This window comes from Anabrus simplex, chromosome 4 (genome assembly GCF_040414725.1).
Source record: "Anabrus simplex isolate iqAnaSimp1 chromosome 4, ASM4041472v1, whole genome shotgun sequence".
Taxonomy (NCBI): Eukaryota; Metazoa; Arthropoda; class Insecta; order Orthoptera; family Tettigoniidae; genus Anabrus; species Anabrus simplex.
The window spans coordinates 374,021,372-374,035,968 of NC_090268.1; the positions used below are offsets into that span (position 1 = coordinate 374,021,372).

General features: G+C 38.0%; 1 protein-coding gene across 1 annotated transcript in view; it reads right to left on the reverse strand.

The window, feature by feature from the left end:
* alpha-Catr (alpha-catenin related) overlaps positions 1 to 14,597 on the reverse strand; it is a 503,757-nt gene that overhangs the window by 39,103 nt on the left and 450,057 nt on the right. Inside the window, exon 12 of the mRNA XM_067145828.2 lies at positions 14,119 to 14,325. Coding sequence (XP_067001929.2) covers positions 14,119 to 14,325 — 207 coding nt within the window. The remainder of the gene's footprint in view (positions 1 to 14,118; positions 14,326 to 14,597) is intronic.

Sequence of the window (14,597 nt, forward strand, 5' to 3'; positions counted from 1 at the left end):
ATCTGGGTGGAAGCAAGGGTTCACCACTCTCCTTTGCCCTTGAGCTCGGTGACCCCTGTTACACACAGATTCAACATGCTCTATCATTACTTCCAGTTCATCAAAAAGTGTCTCTGCAATGCTATCAGAAACTCCGAGTACCTCATCCTTTGATACAAATGGTAGCAAAGCTTCTTCACATACAGGGCTTCCCACTATTTAGTACTGCGGGGACAAGCCTAATGCCACTGTATGTTGCCAAAGTCATTGAAAAAAATGGAAGAAACAACCCTTTAATAGTAGTATTAGGAAAAATATCTTGTGCTGCTTTACTATTCGCCAGTTCAAAGTTCATCATACTAATGCATGAATCCAAAGTGATACCTACTTGTCAAGCAGCATGCTAGTAAACTGACCTATATGTATTCTCAGTTGGGGGAGTTAATGCATACACTAACGGGATTGGCATGCCCCCGAAATACTCCACAAAAGATAAACAACTGAGCATATTGTGATGGTGAACTTTTCAATGTGCCATTAGAGAAAATAATATCACTGGCTTCTAATATCCTCAGATTTTTCATAGTGGCAAACATATGTCATAGTCTGCAAATCATACTTTAAATATTTTTAAATATATCCTGATTTAATGCTCCTGTGCTCCATTGAGATGGGTAGATCAACTCAAGAGCCTAACTGGAGAGAACCTGCAACAAGCAATTCACCATACCCAGGACAGAGACTCATGGAGACACGTCGTCAAGAGGCTAGCTACACACTTAAGGAGGGTTAGAATAAGACACGCACATTCTTTTGGTATTCAAACCAATTATGCTTACAGGAGTTCGAGGCCTCGTACTATTCTGCCACCTATTTATTTGCCTTTTCAGGCTATTCCGTTTGGGTAGCATAAGTAAAATTTTCTCTTGATCAACTTGACTTACTACCGTACGCATTATATGAGACGGTGGACTGTGCACAATAATTTCTAAGTCGGCAGAGGTAATACATCTAGCATTGCAATTCTCTGTCTTCACATCACCAATATTGTCTTGTCTCATTCTTATTAAGAGAGTGAAAGTGGTAACAATAACTGTTTAGAAGCGGCATTGCTTTTCTCCTGTCACTGAACTTGATTTTCACCATAGTCAACTCAGAAAAATTTCTAGTAATTATATGCCATAATAGAGCTTCCGTGCTCAGGCGGCAGCACACCGGCCTCTCACCGCTGGGTTCCGTAGTTCAAATCTCGGTCACGCCATGTGCGATTTGTGCTGGACAAAGTGGAGGTGGGACAGGTTTTACTCCAGGTACTCCGGTTTTCCCTGTCATCTTTCATTGCAGCAACACTTTCCAGTATCATTTCATTTCATGTGTCAGTCATTAATCATTGCCCCAGAGGAGTGCGACAGGCTTCAACAGCCAAATGACTGGAAACAGGTTGTGGATTTTCATTTAGATGCCATAATCAATTTGGACAACCCAGTTTGTCTAGTCCCACCTCACTCAGTAATTATATGCTGTAATCAACTCGGACAATTTTGACAAATTTTTATAAATACAGTTACTGTGGAAACAGAATGTGAATGAATGTAACAATAAATTACCGATTACTAATGAATGAGAACGTGGAGTTACTGAATGAGATTAGATTATTGGGACTGGATGAAATGTCCTATCGGATGAGAAAACTGTTGAACATATTTCAATATTGGATAAAAGTTTGGTTGGACAAAAAATATTGGACAATGTGCCCCTGAAACCTATTTAAAACATGTTTTAGCCTAATTACTATTTAAAATAAACAACCCAATACATGTATTTCTCCAATAGCATCTACAGTGCATTTACTGATAAAATACAGTATTATCCTCAAACTAGCTGTAACTACTGAGATGTATTTTATCAGGTGTATGTCAAATGGATGGATAAACAATGCAAACTCAGTGAAATCTCCATACAATGATACCAGGTATTCATTCATTCATATCCTAAAGGCAAGGCCTTGTCGCTGCAACCACATTTGTCTCTCCTCTGCTGAGCGTTTCAGGTCAACATATTTTTTCAAATTCAGCCTGTCCATCACGGAATCCACATACTTCTTCCTCGGCTTTCCTCTTCCCTTCTTACCCAGAACTAATATACCAGGTATAGCAGAGAAAAATATTGTTGTACTGTTAGTGTGATTGATTCTATCGAGCATTTCACTGTATTTCACTTTCATTTTGACAGGTGTATAGGTAAACATCCTGCCAATGAACTGCATTAATTACCCCACAATTCATAACATTTAACCCAGACAAAGACAAGATTTGAGAGCATAAAACACAAAGAATACAGAAAGATATAGAACTAAAATAGCTTACGTTAAATTATCACCAACAGTGTACTGTACACTTATCTACAGTACAGTGCGAATTAATAGGAACAAAGTGCTTTTTTTTTTTCTTAATAATTTTCCCAATGATTGGCAACAGTGTGCTGCACATTGCTTATCCTCAGATCTCCTGCTCTCTATGCATTCTTTGCACTGTTATTCATTGGCAGTTAATCTGTGCATACTTAATGTTTCCGTATTGTCACCGTAAAGCTTATAAAAGAATTCACAGACAACCCACCTTACAATACAAATATCAATTTAATTAGCCCAGCAACGCCATGCGGTAACGTATAGTACCTTCCTTCAGATTTTCTCATACTGATCTTTACTCGCGTCATAAATCTGACAACTTCGCCTTACATTCTCAAGGAGATACTCCCTACAATGCCTGACATCAATAGAGGGTTTTATTTGAGTGTTTGTTTGCGGCAACAACTGCTTGGAATTTGAGATCATGTCGAAAGGTATAAAAATGACTGCCCGTCTAAAGTAAGTTGCTTTATTTTGATTATCAGTTTTGACAATGCATTTTTTGACCATGTGGTTTATTATCTTGAAATACAAGTCCATGAATTTAAATAACAAGCAAATGGTCGGCACTTCTGTGTTAGCTGTCATGACACTAATTATTCCATTGGTACAGTATGGTACCGCATGGCGCTTACCGTACTTCTCTGTTCCTTTTCTCCCCCTTACTTCCAAGGGTGATTCTAAAGTAACAATTCATACTGTACTGTAGTTGCAAATAATGATTTATGTGTGTCATACAACTGTATAATTGTAGATTTTACTTAAAAGAATCCATGTCATAACACATTAAACCACTGAAATCTAATATATTATCTGAGGAAGATGAAGCGGGTCTCGCAGATAAACTTACGGGAGGTTGATTCCGAGTACCAGCATAAGTAGTGCTAAATCAGCAAATTCTGCACAGGAGTAGAGAACCCATGTTCAAAAATGATGCATGGCCTGGGAAGAGAGCAAAATCATCACCTCGTCCACCAGCTAACTGGATGGCGGATGACCCGCAACGGTCCACTTCCCTAGTGAAAAATTTTCTACTTTTCAATATATAAGGCCGACCAAAATATTTTCGCTTTTTTACGATGAAATTGTGAATTTCTTGTACTCTGAAGTCATCAAGTATGCACTTTTTACAAAGGAAAAATAACCCCGAAGACATGAAAATATTCATCGTCATTTTACTTCTAAGTTGCTATGCGTAAGTACCACCATCAGAAAAGGACAGGTGCAAATTATTTATTACGATATATAAATTTGGGTGGTAATTTGAAGAGAAATACGTAGTAAATACAGTTGTTCACACTTCTTTTCTTTTTAGAGTATCTGACCCCTTGAGATTCAATGGCCTACATTACTAGATTGCTCCAACAAACCAATGCTGGCAATGTGCGGCCAACGGATGTGAATTCCGCACAGAATGCATCAAGTGTAGTGCAAACTGCAGTTTACCATTCTAAACTGGTGAAAAGTGGAAATAGGTGACTAAATCAGAAAAGCTGAAGTCTATAGTAATATTATTCCCATTCCTATTTCCTAAAGGTATGTCACATCTGAGCTAATGATATTTTTCGGAATCCCCAAAGGGATGTCACAAATGAACCTATACACTACTTGTTCTTTTGTTTATTGCTAAGTAACTTGTAAGTGAAATTCTGTACGAATATTAAGCACTATATATCATGCTATTCTAATGGGGTAACAATTTTTATGTTCCACCCAAAAGATATGCCAAGCGCCGTGTGGTTCCGTATGGTACCAGGCTCTCATTTAAAAACTAACCATCCAATTTTTAGAAAAATGACTTAAATGTTCTCTAATATGCGTACACTGGAAATATTAAATTAAAATTAAAATTTCAAAATTTGAAAACATGGCGTTTCCGGGTTAAAATCACCTAGTACATGTTTCGTCCTTGTGACATGGACATCATCAGCTAAAGCTTAAATACCACTTAAAATTAAAAGATAAAGGTATCGCTTAACAAGAAATGGGTAAAATAATATGAAGGCTAAAATATCAAGTCCTTGTTGTTTTAAGTTATTTTCTCTGATGAGAGTCTTTTGAAGTACAGGGGCAGGGGGCTAAATATGTATACCAATCAAAGAATGAGCCAACGACTTCAGGACATTTACAACGGATCGTAACACACCTCGTGAAGATGATGTTTTGTGGGTGATTGTAAAATAAGGCACAAATAAAGCATAGATCAACATTGATCTATTTAAGAAGAACCCAAGTTTGTGCCTTATTTTAAGGTGGGACTTCTGTGAACTCTTTTATAATTAATCTGTGTGATGATTGTTCAAGGTTAAAAGTGTATTCATTTTGTTTGCGAGTCATTTTTGAAGAATTTTGAGGTTTACTTGTGCGATTAGTAATACCTACGTCTTCAGTGGATACGACTACCAGGAAGCGTTGTGCGATTGTAGCATTATCTCAGATTACTTCTATAACACAAAGACAATTAGCTACTAAATTTGGTGTTGGGGTAGGCTCTATAAATAGAATTATTCAGCAGCACAAACAGACCGGCTCAATTTCGCTGAAGATAAAAAAACTGAGAGAAGCAAATCAAACTCCAGGATCACAGCTGTAGACTTGGATTGCAAATTGGGGGTAAGGGGAGTGAATCTGCAAATTTCTAATGTCTGTCATAGACTTCTGGCAACTGGAAGGAAAGCCCGCAAACCTGTAAAGAAACACCTTCTAACAGGAGAAATGTGGGCATATAGTCATCAGGATTGAATAACAGAACACTGAAAAAGTTATTTTCTCTGATGAGAGTCTTTTGAAGTACAGGGGCAGGGGGCTAAATATGTGTACCAAGCAAAGAATGAGCCAACGACTTCAGGACATTTACAACGGATTGTAAGGGTACGTTTATGCTGCAGCCTGGCTGCTGGCACATCGCTAAGCCTAGCTGCTCGATGTTAGGCGATGATGAAACAAACCAATGAATCTCAATCAGTGCATTTACCCTGGAGCCCGGCTCATAGCTGCGCTGCTGGCTGCTATCCTTGCCACATCCATGGTCTCAAACACGTTTGATTTTCGAGCCCGGCCCATCGCTGGCAATCCTGTAACTTGGACTGTGATTGGTTCTTTCAAGGTCACCCGCTCTCCCACTCTTCCTCTCTTCGCACTCTATACACACGTTCAGTGATCACTCGCTCACTTGCTATCTGAACCTGTCTTCGAACGCAATGCGATTTGGAGCCAGCGGCATGCGGATCATCACACGAGTTTCATATGAGATAAAAGGAGTGACGAGATGACGAGCGGCCAGTAGACCTTTTCCTACGTTTCATGACGGAGAGTGGCTTGTTTTATCGTGTTTAAAAGTAAAGTAACTATTTGTGTCTTAATTGGTTTATTGTTAACTACTATTTTACCCTACCGGGCGAGTTGGCCGTGCGATTAGGGGCGTGCAGCTGTGAGCTTGCATCCTGGAGACAGTGGGTTCGAACCCCACTGTCGGCGGCCCTGAAGATGGTTTTCCGTGGTTTCCCATTTTCACACCATGAAAATGCTGGGGTTGTACCTTAATTAAGACCACGACTACTTCCTTCCTATTCAGAAGCCTCTTCTATCCCATCGTCGCCATAAGACCTATCTGTGTCGGCGCGACGTAAAACAAATAGCAAAAAAAAGTTCTTTTTTCTATTGACTATGTGTTTATCTTTGTGTATTTTTAATTGGAATTAAATATATTATTTTACTTCAATATCAGTGCATTGCGAATTAGATCCACTGCTTATTTTAAATTCATAATAATTTTCCTCATCATTATCATTTTTCTAATCTACCGAGTTCGATAGCTGCAGTCGCTTAAGTGCGGCCAGTATCCAGTAATCGGGAGATAGTAGGTTCGAGCCCCACTGTCGGCAGCCCTGAAGATGGTTTTTCGTGGTTTCCCATTTTCACACCAAGGCAAATGCCGGGGCTGTACCTTAATTAAGGCCACGGCCGCTTCCTTCCAATTCCTAGACCTTTCCTCTCCCATCGTCGCCGTAAGACATATCTGTGTCGGTGCGACGTAAAGCAAATAGCATTTTCCTAATCCTAGTCAGTGGGTTAATTATAACTTTTAATTCATTTCGTCTCATCTCGTACCATCAGGGGCCCACATGTTAGCCCACTTTAAACAACAAGCATCATCATCATCATCATCATCATCATCATCATCATCATCAAACTATCGAATGACGTGGCAAAAGAATGCGGAACTATTACATCAACTTTGTTCTTTTAATCTTGCCATTTTGGGGACCTCTATTTTTACAAGCAGGTGATTTATATGAAGTACCTCATTTTTCATGGAAAGTTCGACAGTTATTTTTTCAAACTAAACACATTTTGTTAAGGAGACCTAACTAAAGTCAAAATGACATACTCCATAACCCCCTATTTTACATTATTTAAAAGTACACTATTAAATTACGAAATGAAGCATTTGTAGCTTCATTCTTCAATCAACTCCCGCAGTAGAAATGCACTGAAAAATCCAGGCGAAGCATTTTACACTTTTTATTTCACATTCAGTACACCAAATTATTGTAAGATACGCTCGCCAACAGAACTGCGACTCACTCGTTAAAAAATCTCTGAATTTATCCCGCACTTCAGAAGCTTCAGCTGGAGCTGTGTTGTTTCTCCTCGACAGGGTAGCTCTTGGAAGTGCGTCTTCGTAGTCTAAGAGGTGGTTTTTTTTTTTGCTTTACGTCGCACCGCAACAGATATGGCTTACGGCGACGGTGGGATAGGAAAGGCCTAAGAATTGGAAGCAAGCGGCCGTGGCCTTAATTAAGGTACAGCCCCGGCATTTGCCTGGTGTGAAAATGGGAAACCACGGATAACCATCTTCAGGGCCGCCGACAGTGGGGCTCGAACCCACTATCTCCCGATTACTGGATACTGGCCGCACTTAAGCGACTGCAGCTATCGAGCTCGGTAGTCTAAGTGTTCATGCCCTCTATATCTATAATCAAATTATGCAAAATACAAACCGTCTTAACTATCAGTTCCTCTGTTTTGAATTTTCGACTACAGCTGAGAGTTGCCAGCAGCGTGCGCGCGGGGATGCTGCAGGGTAAAAGCTCCATGGCGAGGAGCCAGGCTATAGCCAGCAGCGAAGTACTAGGGCGAGCATCCATGAGCCAGCAGCGAAGCTGCAGCATAAACGTACCCTAAAACACCTCGTGAAGATGTTGTTTTGTGGGTGTTTCACATATGAAGAACCAGGACCCTTAGTACCAGTCGACGGGATGAGGAAATTTGACCAGTACATCCGAATTCTGGAGAGGAGAGTTGTTGGTGAGCTGCAGAAGAGGTTTCCAGATGGTGACAGAATTTTTGGCTCCTTGCCATACGTCAAATAAAATGAATAAATTGTTCATTAAGGCCAGTATGCATGTCTTAGAGGAGCCAGGGAACTCCACTGATATTAATCCAATAGAAAATATGTGGATTATTTGCAAAAGGATATTCACAAAACTTGAGTGTTCCACAAAAATATGCATAATAGGGTCTCTAGTTACAGTCTGATTTCATGATGATACATTTGCATTAAGTAGTCAAATAATTTTGAAAAGCATACTTTAAGAATGTTTTACTTGGTAAAATTTTAAAATTTTGTAAGCATCTCTGTTTTAGGCTTCTTCCTAAAATCAAAGATTGGACCTTATGAGTTCCTGCCTGGTTAATATAGAGAAGAAGAGTCAAATGCCATTTCAACTTTTTGACACTGCTACATTTTTCTTCTTTTGAAGATACAGTTTTCTCAGGGAGAAGCTAATAAAATATGCCAAGTTCATCGTATATCCCAGAGATGGGATATATTTCCGTGTGATTCCTAGGATTAGGTTTATTATGCCAGAGGTTTGCATCATCTGTCACTGACTCACTTTGGATTTTTCTTTCCCTTGAATTAATTTTAAAGCTATACCATGGTGATCTCTGAAACAAATCAGCCACCCATTGCTAGCCTCAAAGTCATCAACACTATCATGTCAGCAAACATTTTTTTTTTTTGCAAAGTAGCAAGAATGATTGCTGGTACAAACAGGTGGGAACAATGGCAGGAGACAACTCGGAATGAGGAGATAAAGGCTAATTTAGGAATGAACTCGATGGATGAAGCTGTACGCATAAACCGGCTTCGGTGGTGGGGTCATGTGAGGTGAATGGAGGAGGATAGGTTACCTAGGAGAATAATGGACTCTGCTATGGAGGGTAAGAGAAGTAGAGGGAGACCAAGACGACGATGGTTAGACTCTGTTTCTAACGATTTAAAGATAAGCGGTATAGAACTAAATGAGGCCACAACACTAGTTGCAAATCGAGGATTGTGGCGACGTTTAGTAAATTCTCAGAGGCTTGCAGACTGAACGCTGAAAGGCATAACAGTCTATAATGATAATGTATGTAATGTATGTATGTATTTGCTTTACGTCGCACCGACACAAATAAGTCTTATGGCGACGATGGGATAAGAAAGGCCTAGGAATGGGAAGGAAGCAGCCGTGGCCTTAATTAAGGTACAGCCCCAGCATAGCAAACATTTTAGCTTGAACACAAAGTAGTGGTCCATTACTTGGGATGTTCAGAGTTCTCTTTTCCTGAATCCACTTAAACATAATAGCATCAACATCACTAGGTGTCACAGTTCTTCATGCATTTTCTAACAGGATCCATGGTATTGCAATTCACAGTTTTCTCAATCTTCTCCCTTCTCTTTAAGAATGTTGCCATTGTTGACTGCGATAGTCCATACTTTTTTGCTCATGTCTATTTCCTTAATTACAGCTAATTTCTGCTGCAGACTAATTTGTTTGCAAGAGCCATAAATGCAGATCAGTGATGACTGACTGATTGATTAACTGTTTGTTTGATTGAACATGAAGCCATGCTGACAAAATGTTACAAATTAATAACACTTTTGAGACTGTTTGAACGGGATAACACAACAGGTTTCTAACAATGTTTGGAATTCTTGATAGAAATGAAGGTTTGGAGTGTATGGACCGATGACTAGTGAGATAATGAAAGGGTAATTTTTGTTTTGAAGCAACAGTTTAAATCCTTCTGGCATGCAGACCAGATTTTCCTGGAATTTGGTATGGTAGCAGTAACTCCTTTCTCAACCTGTAAATATTGCTCAACAGCGCACAGGTACGACAATACGGTTGGAGGCTGTGTTGACAGTACAGGCAAGATCAAAGCGGTCAAGCCCACTTTTCAGATGACAGCGACATGTTTTCCTGATCACAATTATAAAGCTAGATTTTCCACCTGATCAATATTTTTATTTATTTTCATGTATTTAATACAGTTTGCAGTACCAGTTTCAGTTTCTATTATAGGCCCTCTTCAGCTGCTGAAGAACCTTAATTTGGTAAAATAACAAACAATAATGTTAAAACACTACTTAAAACACTACTTATTTCTAAGTTTAAATGACACAATTTGTAATAAAACTTGTGTGAATGAAAAGGATGATTTTAATTCATTTTATTCATTTAAGCAAAGTTTGCATCTTTTAAACATGCAAAATATGTAATTGTTTTATTTATTTATTTACATTTTATGGCCTTCATTGGACCACTCTAGCCAACTTTATACAAAGAACTTTTCAGTTTCCTGTCAGCCCAGTACTTCTTCATTCTCTCTGATCTTATCCTTCTTTCTTCATTGGAAATCACCCTTCCTATTGTCTGTTTGTTGATTCTGGTTTGCAGTCTGGTTTGCTTGTCTGTGAGTTTCCTGATTTTGTTGGTTTTGTTCCTTAGGTCTTCCATTGTAATTTGTAATTCATCCATATCTTCCTTGATTTCTGTAATCCACTTAATGTTGCACTTACTATTCCATAATTTTTCTATTATTCTCCTGATGATCCTGTTCTCTGGTGTCCTGATTAGATGTCCAAAAAATGAAATGCATTTCTTCCTGATTGTGCTCATTATTGGTTCTATTTCCTTGTAGACTGTTTCATTAGAAGCAACTCTCCAGTCTCCATCTTTTTGGTATGATTTGTTGATGCACGTTCTAATGATTCTTCTCTCTACCTTGAGTATTTTGTCTATTTGTGCAGTGTTAGTTGTTTTGAAGATGGTTTCACTTGCGTATGTTATTTCTGGTTGAGTGACTGTTTTGTAGAGTTTTAATTTTGTTGCTATTGACAGGCCCTTTTTGTTGTAGGTATTCTTGGTGACATATTGTGCTCTGGTCAATTTATTTATTCTGTTATGCCATGCTGGCTTTTCATTGAGGTTATATGTTATGATTTCTCCCAGATATTTAAATTTATCTACAATTTTGATTTCTTGGTTTCCTACGGCAATTTTGTTTATGAGTGGTGGGTACAATTCCTTCTTCCGGAAGTGCATATGGACCTGAGGTTCACTCAGCCTACACCAAAAAATGAGTACCAGGCTAATTCCTGGGGGCAAAGGCGGCCGGGCGTAGAGCTAACCACTCTACCCCATCACGTGCCGAGGTTAACAATGGTGGAAGCCTTTACCTTCCACTCCTCCAAGGGGCTTCATGGCCTGCACGGAGAGAACTTTGCTTTTGACTTTGCTTTACACTTCATTAAGAGTGTGTTAATAGAGCATCAAGACTACACCAGTGACACTTCAGAAATTAACTTTCAGATATAATTTGACACCTTTATAACTCCAATTTGATACAAGTTTTATTACAAATTGTATCATTTAAACTTAGAAATAAGTAGTGTTTTAACATTATTGTATGTTATTTTACCAAATTAAGGTTCTTCGGCAGCTGAAGAGGGCCTATCTTCTTCTTAAGACGTCGTCTCCAAACAGAGGTAGACGATCCACAAGGCCAGCTCTGATCTTGACGTTGCAGCCATGCCATGTGAATTTATTGGAATATCTCTCAGGATCTTTAATGCAGTGGTTTCCCGTTGCCTTCTGCATCCTAATGCCGTTGACCAAACTGGTTCCTCCGCCTTTGGGAACAATAATAGAGGCCAAAACTGGTACTGTAAAATGTATCAAATACATCAAAATAAATAAAAAATATTGACTAGGTGGGAAATCCAGCTTTATAATTGTGATTATAGGAACTATCAATATGAGGCTAATGAAGCTAATAAACTATGTTTTCCTGATGCTTTCATGGTTTGTATTATCATAATATCAAAAAGAAAGCTTATCAATGGAGCCTGAAGAGCAATGTAATAGAGAGGCAAATCATTATCGAGAGTATCATTAGATCAAGATGAACTTTACATTGAATTATTGCCGGGAATAGAAAATGTTGACATTATAGAAGGGATTATCATTGTATCAGTAATCACTGTATGGAGATTTCACTGTAGTTTTCTTAAGAATGAAGTTAAAGAAAGAATTTTCAACAGATCTGAATCAATTAAGATACTTCGGTATTGCACAGAAAGTGTTACAATTGAACTAAATTATACAAATTCATTTAAAAACATATCTTGATTGTCTGCACATAAAAACAGTTTACCATAAAATAACCTCTCAAAATTGAAAAAAAGAAAAAAAAATATTGTGACCCACTTGACAAAGACTTCAAAATAGATAATACCAGAAGGCAGTAAATGTCATTTTATCAAATAGCATACAACGAGGCAGTAGAAAGCACACAGAGATAGAGGAGCCTGCTGTAAGGAAACAATTTATACCATGTTGATTTATAAGTTTTACTGGTCTTGGCTAAGGAACTTAAGACATGTACTTCTTTCATGCAATTATCCAAGTTTGAATGAGATCTCATTGTGTTGCAAGTGTATGTCAGAAAGTAAGTTCTCCTAACATTTCGTAGGTATACCGGTAAAGACAGGTCAAATGACTTTATTTTTCACATTGATCATTAATTTCATTCAAGTACTCATCACAGCTTAAAATGAGCACCTCCTTTCCTTGATGACAGCAAGTAGTGTCCTCTTTGTTGAATACCTCTAACTGAATCAATGTTACACATTCAATCTCTAGCGTCACTTCATCACTGGGAGTAATGAATGCACCTGATGCTGAACAGTGGCCACACTGCTCTTTCTCTTTCATAGTCGTTTGTGCCTCTGCAAATTCACAGCACTGTTTGTTGAACAGACAATATATTTTCTCCCTATACAGACACAATCCTTCTGTGAATGTTGACAAAATATATATATATATATATTTTATTTTTTTTTTTTTTGTCTGAAGGAAACCTATTTGGACTGCCTTATGTGACCACTCATTCAGCAACTTCAATATTTTGCAAATGAAATGTCACTGTGCCAAAGTTCTGTTTTACTGACTTGTGCACCTATGCGCTATCTTTGAGTGAGACTACATACTAATGAATATATAAGTTGGAGTGAGCTGCACTTAGGGTTCCCATACATCCTGAAAAAGCAGGATTGCCCTGAATTTGAGCATGTGTCCCGACATCCTGACTGAATTTTTAAAAATCCCTAAATGTCCTGAATTTTAAAAATTAGAGCAAATTATTATTTAAAAATCTCAAATGCTTTTGAAAGGGAATATCCTATTTGTTACTTAGAAATCTATGCAAATAATATTGAATATTATATAATTTTGGAGTGGTCTGTAAAGTAGGTATTTTACTTAAAGTATGATTTCTTATTATTTCTCTATTTGGTTTCTAACATTGACATCATATAACAAGTGTGTCTTTTGGTAATGGATGGGACAGTTGACACAGAATTACCCAAATACACTTGTTGAAACCATAGGTGCCAACTTTTGGTCTTGAGCACGGGGGCAAGGATGAATATATCAAATATTTTTACTGGAGCAAAAACACGATTGTGTCCCCGTACCACTATATGCATGGGGGCAAGTGCTCCCGTGGAGTTGCTTCAAATTGTCAGTTTGAATTGTGAAGCCAAATATGTAGCAATGTTTATAGTAAGTATAACTATTTTTGACAGCAGAGATATATAAATATACAATTTAAAAAAATGCTAAATTGTAAGTGCAGTCGTTGCAGACATCACACCATCTGCACAATATATTAGAGCTGATACTGTACCAAGAGTGTCAACACAAGCCATCTGCATATGTCATTGGGGAAATGACAATAAACTACACCACACATTTCAAGGATAATACATGATATTCTGTGCTGTTGAACAATGAGAGAACATTCTAGCTCAGAATAAGTGGAATGTTTATCATAGACTTGGTGAGCACAATATTCCAATACAAATCTGTTACTGGTAATAAGACATACCTTTAACTCCTGACATCATGGTAGACATAATTTAATCAAAATTTTCTCTTATGTCGAGTGATTATAAGTAATGTAAACCAGAACCAGTATTTTTAAGATTCTGATACATCAGATATTTGTAACTGTTATGCCTAGCATGATCCCTGAAGATCTCTTCTAAATGGACCTGGAATTAACTAGATTAGACAATGAATCACGGGGTCTCTGAAAACCAGCAGTTGTCCTTGAACATTTTCATCACTGTCTTACAGCACGGAACATACTGAAGAGAATAACACTTGTATTGTCTTCTCCATATAACAATGCATCTGCATCGCTTTAACATACCATTCCTTCAGAAGGAGTTTGGGATATTGGAAATCCTAGACTTCCTTAATTTCCTTGATATGTGAAATTTTTAACTGATATCTAAACGTCCTAACTGTTCTATTACCAACTATTCTACAGTATATGAAACTGAAACTGAATAGGGTCAACTTTCCAAACTGGAACAGTATACATACCTTGGTGGCACACATGAAGCAGGTAGTAACTACCTTGGAGATAACATCCATTAAGCTCTTAGTCTCTTGAATAACATTATCCACCTTTGTGAATGTAGCAGCTTTGCCTACTGTAGGATTTTTTACAGTAAACTGCAATTGTTGAACATATGTGGGAACCCGGTCCAGATTCTCCAGAAGTTCCTTCTTATGAGTTCCTCCAGGAACCTACAAGAAGAATATACATTATTTGGACTGAACAAGAGAGTACACAATAAACTAGAATGTTATTATAGGGGAAGTGGGGGGATTCTATCTGAAAAATAAAATCCTACTTAGTGGCAGAGTATCAAGGGAGGATGATGTAATGGGAGTTAAATAGTTAACATAAAGGACTAATAAACTAAACTGTTAAACCTGTTGGGTTCTTTTCCTCCATTTGTGTTTGTCGCATGTTCTTATTACTAGGTGCAAGCATTAATGGCATATTAAAAGAAAAA